Genomic DNA, 19,918 nt, shown 5'->3' with positions numbered 1-19,918 from the left:
AATTTATAATTGAGATGATCAAGTGACAATTCTGGCCCTTTACACTAGATTATAGAGGTGAACACATCATAATCTACAACACACATTCTACAAACTCTGTTTAGGAATTCAGAGCTATACCATTTCTGAGATGTACTCACAGAAGCACTCACTGACATCCACTCTTTTTGCTGCCACGTGATCCTCTGGTTGTGACATGCTGGTGAGCCTGAAGTACCAATGTTATGCCCTGAATCTACTTCTCCAGTTTGGTCAGCATACTAAACACCCAGTCTAGTGTCTCTACTGTTTGAAGACAAATGTGCTTTAATGAGACAAAGAGCAGGTGGGCCTTATCTCAGGAAGAAAAAAAACTTTATTGGAATCAAGATTGACAAGCAGAAGATAACAAGTTAAATACGTAATAAAAGAGAAGGAATAAACGGGGGGAAGAAGGCCTCAGTCTAAACTCATATCTTCCTCTTCGTCCTTCTTCTCTTTGGCGTCGCCCTCCTTTGGGTCAGATTTGGAAGTGCCCTGCATTGCTTTGGCAAATGCTTCAACGTCTAAGAAGAAAATAGACCACATTATTCACAAATGTATTAATGTAATTTATTGGACATGAGCATCAAAACCTTAATTTAAAAAGGTTCTTGTCACATGCTCCAGCACATATAGAAAGTCTTTACTCCTCATGATACATCAAACAATGGACTGATCTAAGCTGGAATCAATGTTTGTTGTGAAGTCAATGACGGGGTGCAAAATGCTTACAATATACTGTTAAGTTAAATAATCTAATCATATTCAGCGATTACATACAGAAGCAGTAAAGGAATGATCTGACATACTGTCTCTATATGGCGGCATTCATTTAAACAGTGGCACATAGGCCCTAAAATGCCTGTGCGCCACGAAGAAACAGCATTACAATGCCGGACATCATTCCTTATTACCTGCATGCATTGAGAAGCTGTCTCCAGATAGACCCTTGTCTGCTACAGAAAGCTGCACACAAGCGGCACACCTCTGGAGTAACTATTTGAAAAGTGGGCTGTATACTCTGAGGACCTTTATCTCAATAAAAAGCCTGTAAAGGTGCTGTAAGTGGGAGCAGATACCCATATGGCCTAGTCTTCCATGCAGTAAGTTGGTGTTTGGCTACAAGTCTCAGGATAACAATGTAGCCAACTGTAAATCCATGCATGTAGCTTTCTCACGAGTATCCGGCACTCTCGATTCGGATGTGTGCATCTGGCAGCGTATTCAAGGGACCATCATATTCACACAGTTGGCTATCTACCAAGCCAACTCAAAAGCACTCCCTCCAGCAGAGCTGGACACGAAAGCCATTCCCTTACAGAAGGTGGAGTGCATGGAACAACTCTTTCTCTGGAGGTTCAGCATCAGGCCCCAGTATTAACACAGTCACAGTCTATCTAGAAGCTTATTCCCTTACCCAAGGAGGCATAACGGAGCTGGAAATACAGCTTCCGCACCTACTGTGCCTGTGTTCATAGAGCTCGATTAGTCTTTACGCAACAGTACTTCGGGAAGTGTAACATAGATGTGAACTCTTATTACAGGCGCACTCTCGATCCAAAATGGAAAGGCAAAACGAAAGTAGCATTAGGTAACTGGCAGCACTTGTTTAACTTGTCTGTCCCACCAAGTCCCCTCTAAACACATCAGAAAAAGGGGAATAAAAGCCATCACAACCTACGCCCTAAGGTTCTGGTCGGCAGTGGTAGGTGAACTGATGGGGGTGTTGGGATGGGAGGTACCCCTCTCCACACTCCCACTTTTTCTAGGTGACCTCGAGGGCTTGGATGGTACAAGGGCTGACCCAACATTTCTGGGGACGGCCCCTACAGTTGCAAAGAGGGATATTTGCTGCCCGTTGGATGTCTTCACCTCCAACTCTCACACATTGGCGCCGGGGGTAGAATGGTGGGCGCTGCAGAAGCGGACACTATGAGGCTAGGGGTTGCCCCCCTAAACACGGCAGAGTATCGGGGAAATGGCTGGTTCTATAAATTCAAGGTATGGTTCTGGGACGGGGGTATTAAGGTCGCTGTTGCACTGTAATGAGGTGTTGTACCTAATGTATGCAAATGCTCTGCATTTGCAAAATGTAACCTTATTCGATGAGCCAAATGTGTGTCACACTGGATTTTATACTCCTGATGTTAAAACCAATAAAACATTTTTATTTTTATTTTTTAAAAGCCATCACAACCAAATGGACACACTTCTGGAGCGCTACTCACCTCCTTTGTTTGCGGCTTCGACGGCCTCTGCTGGGAGCCCGAACTGGCTCATCAAGGGACCCAGCTGGCCAGAGGCAAGAGCTGCGCTGAACATGCTCAGAGCCTGTCAACAGAACACACGGACATCGGCAGGTTACACTTGGTGGTGAGGAGGGCATGCAAAAAGACATGACAAAGCAGAGGAGAAATCAATAAGTGTGTTTAAATCTTCAGCGAGAATAGACTGGAGTGGGAGAGCATGTGGGACAATCCTGAAGAGCAACAGTACAAGGGGTAAGAAGATGCAATGGAAAGCTTAAGCTCTCCTGGCCAAATTGGTAGCTTAAGAAGATGAAATTAACTGCTGCTAATGGTTGTTCAGGGTGTGTGCTGTACAAAACCTGTCTTTTGTTTATTTTAATATCATTTGTTTATTATTAAGAGAGAAGAAATGTTCTCCATGCATAATAAGTATCTGGTTCACATGTAGGGTAAACATGGCCCTGGGCTGGTCTCTTACTTCACAAACAGCATTAACGTTAAAGCGGGACAGGAATATTTCTCAGTTCAAGTAATAAAAAAACTCACTTTAAAAAATGCTTTTCAGTACTATGGTATATGTGCAGAGCGGTGGATCATCTAATAAATATAAGTACAAACACACACACACACACACTATGCACTCATCCATTTTTGGTGGATCCATCAGTTTCATCTATGACTCATAGTGTGCTACCGCAAAAAAAATATAAAAGAAATTCTAGAGATGCCACTGGGGAGCTGAAAACAATGCCTTAAGCAGTAGCAGCTGCCACCGAGTAGCACGGGTGAAGTGGGGAATAGAAAAATAAATTACAGAAATGACTTACCTTGTTGCTGGACCTCCACCTCTCCTAGTCCTCTTCTGTTCCTGCTTGAAGCACACAGGCTCGCCTAAGCAAATCACAACACTGCAATGCAGCGTTGTGATTGGTCTGAGCGCCAAGGTTCGGCGCTCAGACAGGTAATGGGAGGCAGTGCATGTTCTTCACCAGGCTGTGTATTACAGCCTCGTGTGGAACATGCAAAGTCTGCATGACTGTTTGGCCGGGCCAAGACGGCCGGCCAGTCATGCGCACATACGTGCCCACCACTCCTTCCCTTGCTGGCTGTATCGACAGCCACGTCCCACCCCGTAAACCTGCGGGACAACGGAAAAATAAAATGGTGAGAACGTAGTGTTATTGGTATATTTTTACTTTTTTTTTTCACTGCTCAAAATGCAGTGGGCGGCGCTTCTCCGCCTTAGCGGAGGAGCCGCAGGTGGCCTTGAGTTTGTCTCAGAATGCTCTTTCGTACAGGGACGTAAACGTAACAAATGTGAATGCTGGTCATACTTGGATATCACCAAATATCCTGGTTCAGCTACTCTCCTTGAGGGAGACAGTTCACATTTGAAACCTGCTGCGTGAGGAGTTTTGTCTGAACCATCACAATTTATTCTCCAGTCTCAACACAAGCTATTTTATTTGGCTCATCATTTACCTGGCACAGACTGAGCCCCAGGGGTGAAGCACCGCTTTAGACAGAATATGGCAGGCATAGGCTTGTGCACAAATCACTTCTGTTGTAGTTGGCTCACAATAAGCCGGTGGGTTGGGGGTAGGATAGGATGAGGCAGGTTCAACGAGGAAAGGCAGGTGTTTGAATAGAATAAGTGCTAGCCTTTCTGTCAATTGGTAGTGGGGGCTAGTAGTGTCTGAGTCAGGAAAAAGCTTTTCCCAGATTGTTTGCTATTCTGCAGATACAATTCTGAACAATCTCGCTCATATAAATGCACACACACACACACACACACACACACACACACACACACACACACACTAAGGTGCACGCTTGCACAGACACAAAAACGTCATGAACATGCTCTCACACACACACGCGAGGTGGAAACTAACCTGGGGTAGTCCCCAACATGCACTTTGCTCTGCACTTCAAATGGCTACCACGAATCCCAAGGTTTGAGATCCATCAAACGTCACCAGAGCAAGAAGAACAACTGTGTGGCCAATCAGAAGCTCAGCTAGGACGGGAGGATGTCCTTCTTTCTTTATCGTGGCCTCTGAGGGGGGCCATAAGTGTGCATTACTGAGAGGCCCCAAATCACTTATTTGACATGCTGCACTGCAGCTAGTCGGATATGTATTGTGTATGAGTGAGTACTAACTGGACAGCCCCACCTGACGCATGCACAATACAGCCAGCGGTGCACTCTCCAGCTGCCAAGTGATACTACAGTTTTTACGTGTAACCAAATAATCGGTGAAAATTAGATCATTTTTCATTAAAATAGCTGTAATACGCAAGCAATCAGATGCAGAATGAAGCAGGATGGTCTGATGGGTTGCTGCACTTGCGTCTCCTATGGAGGATTTGCCACTGTCTCCAAGGAACGCACACGCATTTGCAAGATGAATGGATAAATATCGCTTGAAAGCGTGGCCTTGCTTGTTTGTCAAGTTTCCACGCTTCAATCTTCATTTACGTGCAGCGATTGAAATGCATTAAAAAGTGTGGGAATTGTAATCCAGAGTGAGTAAAGACCTTGCTTGATGAAAAGGTGATCATTACATGGAATGCTGAAATGGATCCTAGCAGTCGCTTGGTGGTGTAGCTAGCAGTCGTTCTCCTAGAGAAAGCCTTGACTGCTCGCTAGCACGACAGAGTGGTGCCCAAAATGACTGATGTGTTTATCCTACTGGAGTGCATTAGTAAGTAGTCTTCGAACCCCAGTGATAAAACGCCAGTACCCGTTAAATGTGGGTACTGCTTAGTAACCACTTACAGCCCAGAGCCACCAGAAAAAGTCCCACAGACACAGCACACCCTGATCTCACCCTCAATGAGAAAAGGGATACGCTGGAGTGTTCCCCATACATCAGAGCACAACGTTGAAGACGAAAAGCGACAGCTCTCAGCAAACTCAGAAGTTAAGATCAGCTCTAGATGTAACATGAATACACTGAGACCGTAGCTTTAATACTCTGACTCCAGTACGACAACCACCATCCAAAGACAACACTAGGTGATCCTTGGCCCGTCACTGCCGGATGTGGCTTTGCAGCCAGCGTTGGGCTTAGGCAGCATGATCTGCAACTGGAATACCTGGCAGTTCTGACCCTACCGAGGGTGAGGGGACAAAGATTTCACTCTTCGAGCAGCGATTACTCTGCACATATGCAACTGGTGCACTCCCATTTAGCCTCTATGAGAAGATGTACATTCATATGTTCACGCATGTTTACGTATGTAGTGCTGAGAAAACACCAATCTACCCCAACAGTCCGTGAGAGAAGCATCCAATCACACACTGAAGGTTTGAGTCTTTCACAGTAGACTCAGCCCTGATGTACTCAGACTTGACACCATAAAATTAATACCAATGACTCCAGTTATGATGAAATCGAATTAAACGGTGTCTAGGGACAATCCAGTGTTTGCACTACACGTATTAAATAACTATTTTAAGCCGTACAAAAGCTCAGAGGACGCACAGCCGTATCCAGCACATGCGCTTTGTGTTCAAAGTCAGTAGTGCAATTTCGGTCTGGATTCCTGGATACTGCAATGAATGAATGAATGAATGAATGAATAAATAAATATAGCACGTACAAAGCGCAAACTTAGCCCATGGGCATCAAGGCGCTGCGGATAGAGATCATGATCCAGGGGTGTCCATAGATAGAGTGGTTACAGATGCGTAATGGTAAAGAGTCCGGTCTTCCAGGCCTTCCGGAATAAGGAATGCGTTTGCAGACTTGAAATCGAGAGAGGAAGGGAGTTCCACAAATTGGCAATTGTCTGATAAACTATGATGGCTCTAAGATGGACCACAAGGAGGTTCATACCTGCTGAAACTGAGGCGAGGTCAGCGTATTCTGAATTTCTTCTGCAGTCTGTGGCAGCGATTCTCCTGATGGCAGATAGGGCATCAGTCGTTCCTGAACATCTGCACTGGCTAGAATAGGAGCCATGATCTCTGGAGTTAACACACTGGCCAAATCAACTGAGGAAAAGAGCACAGACAAGGATTACAACAGAGCAGCAGAACACTGGCCAAGGTGCAGTACTAACAAAAAATCAATCCCAGCCCCTAGTGCATTTCAAACAGGCATAGTTGTGCACCAAAGAAACTACCTACTTTCTTCCCATTCTAGTAGTATCCGCGTTGATTCTAGTACCAGTTCTTACTGCTTAACAGGACAGGACAGACCTAAAAAAACTGGTGGTGGGATAGCAATTGTTTTTAGAGATGACTTTTCTGTCTCCGTATTAGATCAATGTTGTATTCCTGACTTTGAGATGATGATATTTAGGATTGATTCATCTACTAAAGGTAGTAGGAAAGGAGCCTTGGTTTACCGCCCACCCGGTCCCTTGAAAAACATGCCCAAACTGTTAGTGGAAGCGATTGCACCACATACAAGCACAGATAAAGATTTTTTACTACTTGGGGATTTTAATATTTACAGTGAGGAAGGAAATAATAAGGAGGTACAATCTTTTATGACTGATATTTCTCTTCTGGGACTAAAACAATACAACAACGGACCCACACATCAAGCTGGCCATACGTTGGACATGATTATAGCCAACTTTCCCGGCATTGAATGTAAATTACCCAAACAATACCCTTGGACAGATCATTTTATGCTTGAGTTCTTCATGCCAATAAATACCCCGCGACCCACTGTACATGCCCATATTCCATCTAAGCGAAGGCAGTGGCACAAAATCACTAATTTCACTTTTGAGCAAAAATATCGTTCTCCCTCTGTTGTATGTACAGAAGATATTAATAGCGCTCTTCTAAAGTGGGATTTAGCGATTGGTGATGTGGTAGAACAACTTGCCCCGATAAAGACTTTCAAAACTAATCTGACCAAGAAACATGAAGTCTGGTACTCGGAGGATTTGCGTAGCTTAAAACGTACAGTTAGGAAATTTGAGAAGGTATGGAGAACCTCACATCTGGAAGGAGATAAAGCCAAATATAAGACGGCTCTTAATACCTATCACAAAGCCATACGTTCTGCTCGCAAGCACTATATCACCGCTCAGTTAGAGGCAGCTGGTAATGATTCAAAGACCTTGTACCAGATTGTCAATACTTTCCTGAAGCCCGTTGCTTGCGAAAGTGCAGACATGGCTTCACAACATCTTTGTGATAGCATTTCGAGCTTTTTCGCCGACAAAATTGATGCCATCTATAGGAGAATTGAGACCACAAATACTGTTAATAATAGTCAAGATCAATCTGCTTTGGTGCTTATGTCATCCACTAAAGCCACAAAGTCTCACTCCTTTAATGATTTTCCAGAAATCTCACTGAGTGAGGTCCAAAATTTAATCATGGATATTAAAAGCGGAAGCCCGGCAGACCGGCTCCCAGCCAGACTTATGGGTCCACTAGGGAGCATATTGGGCCCAGATGTTCAGAGGCTTGTAAACCTCTCGCTAACATCTGGAGTAGTCCCACAATGCTGGAAAAAAGCTCTTGTCAGACTGATCAGGAAGAATTCCTCAATTCCGTGGACCGATTTGTCTAATCTTAGACCTATCTCCCTTTTACCATTTCTGGGGAAAATCACCGAAAAGCATTCCAACAAACATCTATCCACCTATCTCGAACAATCTGGCTGCCTCGATCCATCCCAGTCAGGTTTTAGGCCGAAATTTAGCACCGAAACGGCCTTGCTGTCGATAACAGACGATCTTCGGTTGTACCAGGACAAAGGTTACTCTGTGATCCTGGTACTACTAGATTTATCGGCAGCGTTCGATACTATCTCTCATAACATTCTTATCGAACGCCTGTCTGAGAGTGGAATCGGTGGTATGGCACTGGAATGGATCAGAAGCTTTCTCTCCAACCGGACCCAAACTGTCACCATGGGTGATTTTAGGTCGGAGGAGGTTAACATCACCAAGGGGGTTCCACAGGGGTCATGCCTGAGCCCGACCCTATTTAACTCCTATGTGGCCCCCTTGGCAGATGTAACCAGAGCTTACGGTTTCCATCCAGTGTCATATGCTGATGATACGCAGCTGCTCTTCCCTTTTAAACATCTTACACCGGAGATGATACTTTCTTTCTCTGAGGGAATGAAGGCAGTTGCAAGGTGGATGTCCTCCAATTTCCTCCAATGCAACGTTGGAAAAACGGAGGTTATGCTTTTTGGTGATGCAAAAGTCCAATGGTCCCCTGACTGGTGGCCGCTCGATCTAGGCCCAGTTCCTGAGCCCAAAGCAGTGATAAAGAATCTAGGAGTCAGATTGGAACCAGAGTTGACTATGATACATCATGTCTCCATTACTGTGGGAACATGTTTTCACGTAATAGGTCTCCTTCGGAGGATTTTTCCTTTCCTCCCTGACTCTTACAGGAGAACCCTGGTTCAGGCTCTGATTATCAGCCGTCTGGATTACTGCAATGGACTCCTGGCAGGAGCTAACGAAGAGGTTCTGAACCGCCTACAGGTGGTGCAGAATACAGCTGCAAGGTTGGTGCTTAATGCACCTCCTAGGTCTCCTTCTAGACCTTTACTGCAGAAACTTCACTGGTTGCCTATACGGCAACGAGTGAAATTTAAAATCGGCTGTATTATCCATAAAGGCCTTAACGATTTGGGACCAGAGTATTTGGCTACAAAATTTGTTCCATATGCTCCTATTCGCTGCCTCAGGTCCAGTGAACAGTTTTTGTTAAACATTCCTAGAATCACAAAAACTAGGCAAGGAGGTAGGGCTCTATCTGTGATAGGTCCTAGTTTTTGGAATTCCCTCCCGCCCTCTCTAAAATCATGTAGGAATCATTTTGAATTTAGGAAATGTCTGAAAACTTTCCTGTTTGGCCTATGTTAAAAACTCATTCGTCGGCTTTATTAGGTCTCTGGTCATAAAATACATCTCATGTGTGACGTTTCTAAGCTTCCTACTCTAAGCACCACAAGCGCGGAGATACTCCTTCGGGAGTTTATTCATAGCGCTATAAAAACCCACAAATAAATAAAATAAATAACAAGTTAACCACCTAGAAACAACATTTACTTGACTACTAGCGTGTAAAATCCTGCTTACAAATGCTGTTAGTGCCGATCAACTGTTGGTATGTTTAAATGATTATATCCCGCCTAACGGTAGTGCGTTTAAGATTGAATTACCTATGTTGAAACATGATTGGTCATCGATTTACTGTCGTTTTGTATCTGCACAGATTATTGTAGCTGGAGACTTTAACTCAACAATCCCTCTTAGTGCCTTTGATGAGTGCTTACATGATGTACTAAGTGAAGGTATTCCATCTGTTGTAAAGACCCTTCTTCAAAAGCAACGTTACTTCCTTTAACCCTTGCTCAATATAATCTTTTTAATCTTAATGGGCACTATCCAAATGATTGTCCTGCAGGACCAACCTTTAGTTATAGTCGGTACAGAGGTCCCATTGACTATATGCTTTCATCTGTAGAGCACTTTATAGATATGCGCACTTTTAAGGTTAGGGATCTGTGAAGGAGTGACCATTTTGCAAAGGAACTGAGTATCAAGCAGGACCCCTTTACTCAGAGGAAGGTAGTCCAATACTCTAGTTGGCAGCAGCACAGGGGTGTGCGGGGTTGTTGGGAAAAGTTAGGGGCGGGGAGTAGGACGACACACATATAGATTGGGAATGCTCGTAGCATAGCGCGTTAAATGATACTGAATCAATGGTACTGTCTTGCAGACACAAGGGATGTAACTATGGTAAAGGCACATGTATTAAGTAACATGTTGGACATATGCACATAATGCTGTAAATAAAGGACAATAAAATATGTTAAAAAAATAATAATTACAAAAAAATCAAGCCCAACCCCTTTCCTAGTGGAGAGCAGGTGGAGGATTTTAAACTGGCTTATAACAAGAGAATAATGGTATCTATCGCTTAACACAATGTGAGTGAATTAGCAAAGATTTAAATAGAGGCCCATCCGGCAGTGGTAGATGGAAAGGGAATCGAATGGTAGGAGCATATGATAAAAGAAGTCCAGACTCTACTTGAGAACCACTCACTAAAAACAGCTGTAGTAAAAGTGCAAACAGGGTGGTTCGATAAAGAATGCCGCTCCCTTCGAAGAGCAGTCAAAACAAATGATGGCAAGTTCCCGCAGGATTGGAGAACCCTAAAAAGGACCTACAGTGTAGTTTGTTTCCAAGAAAGGTAGGCATTTAATGAGAACAATTGGAGCTAAATGCAGGATGTGATTGCTAAGGGCAATTCTCGTTCATTTTGGTGCTTAGTGTATAGTGTCCATCGAAATTCCCTGTGGAAATTGGAAGCTCAGGTTTGTGAATCACAGTGTACAACGTTTCTTATGTAGTTGCAAAAGAACCTGATAATAACGTGAGAAGTGACCAAGTTGTTGATCAGTTGGAATGTTCAAACCCTCTTCAGATATAATGTAAACAACAAGGACCCCCTGTTCAAAATTGATAGTTCATGGGACAGGGAAATAGACAGTGTGTATAATATCTCAACATTGGTACCAAGCAAGGGAAGAGAAAATGCCAAACAACAGATCTACACAATTGTTAAAAACTATATTCTTTTTAATTATATTTCTTTTAAAATCATGTTTTAAATGCACGAAATTTACACAAAAAAATGACAATAGAACCAATTATTACAATACTAAAAAAACAATCATACAAATAAAAACAAAAACATAAGGGGAGAGTGGCAATCAATACTTTCTCGACGCGCGTTTCGGCGTTTGAAAAAACGCCTTCATCAGGAGCCACACAAATATTTCTGAAATACATAATAAAATCAACATAAGAAACATACAGACATTCATATATTTATAAAAGCAACCTAATTGCATAAACATTGAGAAACGTTTCATTATTTGGCACTTAATAAAATTATATATAATTCAGACCTCCCTGCTTGCTGTAGCATATAGTTTTCGCTAAACAAGTTACTTTCCTTTTTCTTGAATAAATATGGCAACTGCTCAAATATGTATAAATAAGTTTTGTAACTTGTTTAGCGAAAACTATATGCTACAGCAAGCAGGGAGGTCTGAATTATATAGCAATTAGTTTTTTTTTTTAGTATTGTGATAATTGGTTCTATTGTCATTTTTTGTGTGTAAATTTCGTGCATTTAAAACATGATTTTAAAAGAAATATAATTAAAAAGAATATAGTTTTTAACAATTGTGTAGATCTGTTTGGCATTTTCTCTTCCCTTGCTTGGTACCAATGTTGAGATATTATACACACAAACCCTCTTCAGATTCAGGAGATGGTCATCGTAGCAGAAATAATTGAAAATATGAAGTCATCACGGGCAGGCGTTGCCAGCAATTCTCTATGATTAAAACTCATCATGGTGGGCGAATGTCCTAAGCCCCTTTTTGAAATGGGTGGCAAGAAATGGTGTAATATCAGATTCCTGGCGAGGGGCTATAAATAAACCGATCTATAAGAAAGGAGCCTATGATGACCTTGAAAATTATCGGCTGAATTCCCTGCTTGATGTGGCGTCTTAAGATTTATCCCCAAACACTACCCATTGCTATTAAGTCCTGGGCAGTGGTGCATCCCAAAAGAGCAAGGGTGATTTCGGGGAGGTTATTCCACAGTCAGTCACTATTTTGCTCTCTGGGGTGACGCGTGGAGGACAGTTGGCTCAAGAGGGAAATGTTTCCGTTTTGTGGATTTCCGGTCAGCTTTCGATAGTTAATTGAGGGCTCTTGTGGGAAAAGTTGGTAGGATGGGACACTGTCAGAAATCTCTTGACAATGATACAGAGAATGCATGAGAATAACTGGGTACAGGTTGACTTGAATGGCTTAGGCTCTCGAGCAGACAAAATCCCAGTGAGCAGCAGGGCTAAGCAAGGTTGCCTGTTGTCCTCCTTGCTCTTTAGTCTTTTCAACGTGGATCTTCCGGAGATGCTAGATGTAGGAAGCTGGCTCTTTATTAGTATACCAAAAATAGGTATACTGTGCAAAGAGTCCAGGTATCCCTTATAAGTGGACAGGGGCTTCCTCTAGCAATCCGAAGGTGTTGTCTTAGGGCGTAGTGTGGTAGAGCAGCCTTAGGCTTATCAGAGAGGAGTGTTAGACATTTGATACAAACACACAGTCAATAAATGATACACATGACTCAATAAGGAGATCCACACTGAGTTTCAGTAACAGCAGATAGACACTACTTAGCCTCGAAAAGCTCAGGGGGCCCATTCCCTGAAGTTCCTAGGAACAGATGCCTCGTTCCCTTATTAGACCAAGGTTCCGGAAAAGCAGTTGTGGTGTACAATCCTTCAGCTGCGAGTAGGTGAATATGTGAAGAAATGTTCCTGTGGTAGTGGAGTATAAAGTATGATATGTAAGGGGTTTCTCCTTCTTTCGTGTTGAAGAATTATTAGTATGTTGAAACTTGGGTTTATCCCTTTCTTTTAAAATAATGTAAGTGTAAAGGGGGCTTTTATTTTGTTGGGATGTTTCAACTTGTATATATTTATCTTTTTTAAAGTAATTAATTTTTAATGTTTCTTTTTTATCTGTTGGAGGGGTTACTGTTATGTGTATATCTCAATAAGATGAATGAACTTGTTATGTGTATTTAACACCTTTTGAAGTTAATGTAATGAGTATATTTCTATATGATATAGGTCTTGGACATAAATGTTATTTAGGACAACTTTCATACCACACCTTCCCAAAAACATTGAGGTAACTTTCTCCAAATTTCATGCTAAGGCCCGCTGATGATTCAGTGGGTACTTCATAATGACTCAGTAGCTGTCAGGATTTTCATACGGTTACTACTCTCAGCTACCCATTCCAGGTTTCTCCACTCCACACAAGCGTTTGATGCGTTACTACACCTGGTGGGTGCTTTGGACTCATCCACAGGAACAACCTTTATATGACTCACTTTCTGCTGGGAGAACCAGGAAGCCTTTAATGCTTTTCAAAAAGAGACATCATTGCTGCTGCTTCTCAGTGAAGACTCTTGGTGAGCCCTATATGTGTCCATTAAGTTGAGCAATCCTTTTAGTACTTTCCTGTAGCAATGTGAACAGCACTCATTTAGACCTATTACAGAATGGTGTACCTGTGTACTCCACACAACTACTTCCAACCCCCTTTCCCAGCATCCTTTCTGTGCACCTCCTGCCACCACTAATGCATCATCATCCAGCATGCTTGTATTCCCTTCCAGCACTTGTCCGGACACCTCAGAGAAGCACAGTCCTGTGAGCCCATCCTTCAGAAGCTGCAAAGTCATTCACTCACAAATGGACTAGAGAAGATGGAAACTGCTGTGGCTTTTTTAAACTGAGTAAAAGATACTCAACACAGTGAGAAACCCGACAGCACCTTTGCCATACGCCAAATCACTCACCTTGCTGCCCACCTTCTCCTGTTGCTGGAACATTCATAGTGGCCAAAATACTCTGCAGGTCGCTCAACTGGATGGGCTGGGTAGGGCTCAACTGGATTGGCCCAGTAGGACTTGTTACTGTGCTTGCTCCATTCCCAGAACTACTCACAGCTGGACTTGGGGTGACTGCTGTCACAGCGGCTGGAACAGGAGTAGGCGCCGATGGGGTTGAGGTCACACGCGTGGAAGACGTAGTGGAAGTAGGTGTGACTGCAGCCGACTGGCTTCGAGAGCTGCAAGAATGGCACATGCAATTTAAGATGATATTCTTACATATGTAACACTTTTTTTCTCACATTCAATCACTAAATCTAGTCTGGCCTTTCATTTTAGGTTTACAAGTTGCATTTCTTTTAAAAATAAAGCATCACTAAGTAACCTCTGATAAGATACATAAAGAACCCAATCCTACATGTATCCATGTACGAACTAATAGTTTTGAAGTCATACATATAGCTTAAAAGTCTGAGAGGTTGTTTTATTTTCCTTCACTTCTTCAGAGTTAGTTCTCAAAATATGTGAAGTAACAGCATTAATTTAATTAGGCAAACAATTCATGGAAATATCATTCAAATCTACGATATGGAATTTCTAAAAATGTGCACAAGGAGCGCAAGTGAAATTCCAAAAGGGAATGTAATCCTAAGGAAGGCACAAAATGAGTGATACTATGTTTATGTGAAATTCAATCAATCAATCAATCAATCAATCAAAGCATTTATATAGCGCACTGCTCACCCGGAGGGTCTCAAGGCGCTGGGGGGAGGGGGTCCGCTACTGCTCGAACAGCCAGGTCTTGAGCTGCTTCCTGAAGGCGAGGTGGTCTTGGGTCAGGCGGAGGTGGGTCGGGAGGGAGTTCCAAGTCTTGGCTGCCAGGTAGGAGAAGGACCTTCCTCCTGTGGTGGCTCTTCGGATGCGGGGGACGGCGGCGAGGGCGTGGCTGGTCGATCGAAGCTGGCGTTTGGGAGCCTAGAAGTTGAGGCGGCTGTTGAGGTATCCTGGGCCTTGGTTGTGTAGGGCTTTGTGTGCGTGGGTGAGGAGCCGGAAGGTGATTCTCTTGTTGACCGGGAGCCAGTGCAGGTCTCTCAGGTGTCCGGAGATGTGGCTGCGGCGGGGGATGTCCAGGATGAGTCGTGCTGAGGTGTTCTGGATCCGCTGGAGTCTCTTCTGGAGTTTGGCGGTGGTTCCGGCGTAGAGGGAGTTGCCGTAGTCCAGACGGCTGGTGACAAGGGCCTGGGTGACCGTCTTCCTGGTCTCGGTGGGGATCCATCGGAAGATCTTACGTAGCATGCGCAGGATGTTGAAGCACGACGAGGAGACGGCGTTGACTTGTCTGGTCATGGAGAGGGAGGAGTCCAGGATGAAGCCCAGGTTGCGTGCGTGGTCTGTGGGTTTGGGTGCGCTGCCCAGGGCGGGGGGCCACCAGGAGTTGTCCCAGGCGGAGGGTGATGACCCCAGGATGAGGACTTCCATCTTGTCAGAGTTCAGTTTCAGGCGGCTGTTCGACATCCATTTGGTTACGTCTGTCATCCCTTCGTGCAGGTTGGCTCTGGCGGTGGCGGGGTCGTTGGTGAGGGAGAGGATCAGCTGGGTGTCGTCGGCGTAGGAGATGATGTTGAGGTTGTGCTGGCGTGCGATGGCTGCGAGGGGGCTCATGTAGACGTTGAAGAGTGTTGGGCTGAGCGAGGAGCCTTGAGGAACGCCGCAGGTGACTTCGGTGGCCTCCGATCTGAACGGGGGGAGGCGGACTCTCTGTGTCCTTCCGGCGAGGAAGGAGATGATCCACTCCAGTGCCTTCTCCTGGATTCCGACGTTGCTCAGGCGCTGTACTAGGGTACGGTGGCAGACAGTGTCGAAGGCCGCGGAGAGGTCCAGGAGGATGAGGGCCGCTGTTTCTCCGTTGTCGAGCAGGGCTCGGATGTCATCGGTGGCTGCGATCAGGGCGGTCTCGGTGCTGTGGACAAATTCAAATGTGCTCTGACATACAGAGCCACAGATGTTCATAAAGGAAAGCAACTTCATGAATATATTACCAATTGGGCACTAGCTAAGATGCAAGACACAAAGTGAAGACGTCAACACACACAGCATGGGTCAGTGAGTGAGGAGTCCATCTTCTGGTTAAAGGTCATGAATAAACATTAAGTTCATTATAACAATCAAACTGGTTCCATCAAATAAAAAGATTTCTGAACAGGACTCTTGAAAGCAATTGGAACAGTTTGGTGCATGAGTGGGTGGGGAGCATCATGACACAAGTAGGGAAGGAGAACACCATGAGGTCCTACCGGGGGTCTAGCTGAACCAACAAAAATGCATTACTCTCCGAGAAGGACCGGAATGGGTTTGCAGCTTCTGTTTGCTTAAAGCAAATCTGTGTGTTTAATCTACACCCTTGGCACTGCAGTATAAAACAACAACCTGAAAAACTGACATTTAAACTCATGAGATAAACTGATTTACCTTGAGAATTTAAATAATTCCAAAATTCAATCCATTCCAAATTCTAAAAGCTATATTCCCTGACCCAGGAACATACGATATAGTTTGCTTCTGCTTCCTCGTACTATGTGAGGAATACATCCACGGGAAACACAGGATAGCAAAAACGTTGCATTTTATTTAGAGAATTAAATACTAATCCAGTTCATGAAGATAATTCACTCAAACTAGGATATTTATCGCTTCTATAGGATTTCAAAACATTTCCGTTGCATTTATACAGTGTACAGACATCACCCCAAAGTACATTTAGATTTTCGAAATGTTTTAAAATTTTAATTAAATATATACATAGAGAATGGTCCCTAGATTAATCTGGAAAAATAAACGAAGAAACAAATTGTTAACTATTAAAGACAATGATGTGTTTGCACATCCCATGACGAGATACATCAACGGTTAATCAGGAATGCAAGAGATCATAAAATAAACTCTTTATCCCTATAGCAATTTGATTAAATATTAGTATTTAAAGAGACTGGGTTACATATAGCAACAGCAGGCGCCGATACTGGAAATGTGTGGGCCACTTCGAGTGTGTCTCTCGACCAAGCAAATGGATGATTCGAGAGAGCCAGTGAAAGAATGCAATGCCCCACAGCGAGAACAGTTGCTTGGTACATCGAGAAAAATGCGTCCTGTACAAACAGCTAACAAATTATTGGCATTCAAAGAGGAAGGATGTGCGAAGCCTATATCGGAATCCTTCACATTAAACCAATTCTCAGACATCTCGTAGCTTGGTTTAACAGAGAGAGAAGAAGGAACAGAGCATCCTGTGCAACAAAATAAAATATTTACACATAAGGGCGAATAGAGTTGCTTCTTTCCAACAAACAGTTAGTTACAGGTGTGATTTGCAGAGTGGTCTTATCTGACACTGGGGCAATCTGAGATTTCATGGTTCACCTACTAAGTTCTTAGGGCACAAGCCCAGGTGGCTTGAATGAACATTCTGGCATATGGGATGCCATCAGATTACTTTCTACACGAATGAGGCTTTGAGTAACTCAGGTTCTTACCTTGATGAAGAACTGCTTGCAGGTGGACCCCCGCTTCCAAGCAAGCTAGCCAGGCCAGGGCCTGTCAGAGCACCGAGACCACCTTTAATAAAAACAAAAACACCAAACATTCAATCTAGTCAATGGGTCTGCACCGCCACTTTAACTCAATATCAAATTCTTCTCTAAGTAATGAGGGATAATTTGTGAAGACTTCTTTGAACACATCATATTGCTGTAGTCCTCCCTTTTTTCCTAAATTCACACATACTGGTCTTTACTGCTCCGGAAGCAATTGCATATTCGTATCATTTATACTTTCATTGCCTTCCCACGTGTTATTTATATTTTATATTCCTTCACAACATTTTTAGAGATATTGACAGCCTCAGATTTTGATTGTATTCTATAGTCACTGTCTACTTAACAGTTTAGAAATCAAGGCATCAAAGGTACTCGTTTCTAGATATTCACACAAGAAGTTAGATCACAAATAATTTAAATGTTGATCATTTAACTTCAAGTCTCCAGGACGAATTTCATGGTACCTCTCCTTCACTGGATATGCGAGCCTAGGATCTTCAGCCAACTACAATGTCACTAAACTCGGACAGTCGACTATCCATAGCAATTCCAACTCCTCCTGAAACCACAACCATGCTAAAAGAGAAGCTGTAGGTGTATGTTCTGCTTTTATTTAACCACATTTTCAGAATAAAATAGTCTCACGATTTGTTTTCTTTTGTGCTGCACTTGAGACATACAGAACTGTCCTATATAAAGGCGTCCTATATAAAGGCTGGCAGATAACATAGAAAAGAGCAACAGAAACGACGCTTGGTACCCACAAACATCAGCTCATAAAGCACTTGAATCTTATCCAACAGCTGTTATGACAGTCATATTTAAGACGATGTCGTGATGGTTGCTGGTGGAATAAGTGATACTCCATAAATGGGATTAGAAAGGTATAGCACCAACTAGTCATAAATACCTTCATGAAAACTGCATGGAGATCAATTACCTTAATTGATTGCATATTTATAGGTGTGATGGATGACCTGTAATCACGGTCTTACACTACTTTTGCTGCATAAATAGAATGTTCATCTTTCAAAAAGGAAACAATTCGGATTGTCAAATTAAAGAAGCACAATTACCCAATCCTCCGAGGCCTGTTGGTCCAATGAGCTGCATCAGCTGGTTATGGCTCATATTTCCGAGAAGACTTTGTAAACCACCTTCACCTGGAAAGATAAAAAAAAAATGTGCATCTTAAACCAGAAAAATCACAAAATACACAACACCGCATGGAATCTGTGTCGCTATATACACGATTCATCACAAAATCGGACAAAAGGATGGTAACAACTCACCTACCAGATGTGCGAGACTATAAAATGATGGAAGTATGCAGATACATAGCATAGCTGACCTTGCTTTACACACCATACAGAGACTCAATCAAAGGATATCACGCCTTATAGCAATCCTAGCATGCCGACTTAAAAGGGAGGAAGGAATAAAAGGACAGGTGAACTGCCTCAGTCTGCTTGATGGAATAGTGCAATTGCAAGGTGCAACAGGTTGGCTGATTGATTAGGAGGATATCTCATTGCTTAGGCACACAGCTCTGCAGTAAACCTTAATGACTCGAGGCATAGCACAGTTAGATTTATCATTGGTCACTGGCTTAGCACAATGTGAGAGCTCATAGGTCAGTGAAGTACCTCGAATGTATGGCGGTCTCTATAAAAACACATTTTAAGGGCTGAACTAACATTTATAGAAGAATTTCCTTTTTTCAACAATTACTCATGGATTAAAGTGAGTAACTTTTGTGTTGCATAATCAATCAAGATCAAGTGATGTTTGCACAGACCAATCAGTACTGATTTGAGATCTTGGGGAAACTACATATTTACAGAATATCCAGAAACAGCTAAACAGTGAGATGGCATTGAGAGTTGCGCTTTGTTCTACAGTCTTTTCTCTACTTGACGGCTCAACAATGTGCCAGTCATCACTCGGCGACTAACAGCTAAGCAGCACCAACAAACTGCTGGAAGTGGTAAACCTGCTCTAGGTAAAACTTCTGTAGACATAACTTTTATTCATTATCAGTTTTAAATAGCACTGAGCAGGCTCAAGGGGTGATACAAAATCCAAGAGTGATCGCTGCACATAAACGTATATTAAAAAGATAGGTAGTAGATTCTTGTGCAGAAAATGAAATGTTCTAGGTTATATTTGTGAGTGACCAGTACATATACTAAGCGATTACAGATAATATAACTGGTCAACATCAAATACCATACCAGGAGTAAAAAGACGAGTTACACATAGAACTGCAGGTGAATAAACAATGTACAAAGTGAGAGATCAATTAGAATAGCTGGGTAGCTTGTATTACCTACAGGGGGAACTCCTACATTTTACAAACGTTTTGTGGCCAGAAAGATCAAACAATATACCCCTTCACATACTTTTAGATTATTATATTCCAATTTTTTTACCATTCCGTGATACCACTAAAAGAGACTGGGTGGATAAAAAAATTCTGTCCGGGCACCATTCTTCTCCTAGATCATCGTCGCCATGAAACAGACTTTAAACTGTTTAAGAAAAATCTGAAAACATTGCTGTTTACACAGGCTTCCTACCCTCTGCTAGATAAATTCCCTCTTCTAATCTCCCAGCCAAGCAGTG

The 19,918-nt window shown here is 43.0% G+C and overlaps 1 protein-coding gene across 1 annotated transcript in view; it reads right to left on the bottom strand.

The window, feature by feature from the left end:
- Positions 1–337: 337 nt before the first annotated feature.
- ADRM1 (ADRM1 26S proteasome ubiquitin receptor) overlaps positions 338–19,918 on the bottom strand; it is a 52,379-nt gene continuing 32,798 nt past the window's right edge. The window contains exons 5-10 of the mRNA XM_078651600.1: positions 18,370–18,456; positions 17,231–17,312; positions 13,668–13,939; positions 6,116–6,273; positions 2,250–2,352; positions 338–545 (exon numbers count right to left, since the gene is read on the bottom strand). Coding sequence (XP_078507726.1) covers positions 439–545; positions 2,250–2,352; positions 6,116–6,273; positions 13,668–13,939; positions 17,231–17,312; positions 18,370–18,456 — 809 coding nt within the window. The 3' untranslated portion in view covers positions 338–438. The remainder of the gene's footprint in view (positions 546–2,249; positions 2,353–6,115; positions 6,274–13,667; positions 13,940–17,230; positions 17,313–18,369; positions 18,457–19,918) is intronic.

The sequence above is a fragment of the Lissotriton helveticus genome, chromosome 7 (genome assembly GCF_964261635.1).
Source record: "Lissotriton helveticus chromosome 7, aLisHel1.1, whole genome shotgun sequence".
NCBI classification, from domain to species: domain Eukaryota; kingdom Metazoa; phylum Chordata; class Amphibia; order Caudata; family Salamandridae; genus Lissotriton; species Lissotriton helveticus.
The sequence above is the reverse complement of the archived record's forward strand: the minus strand, read 5'-3'. Positions and strand labels throughout refer to the sequence as shown.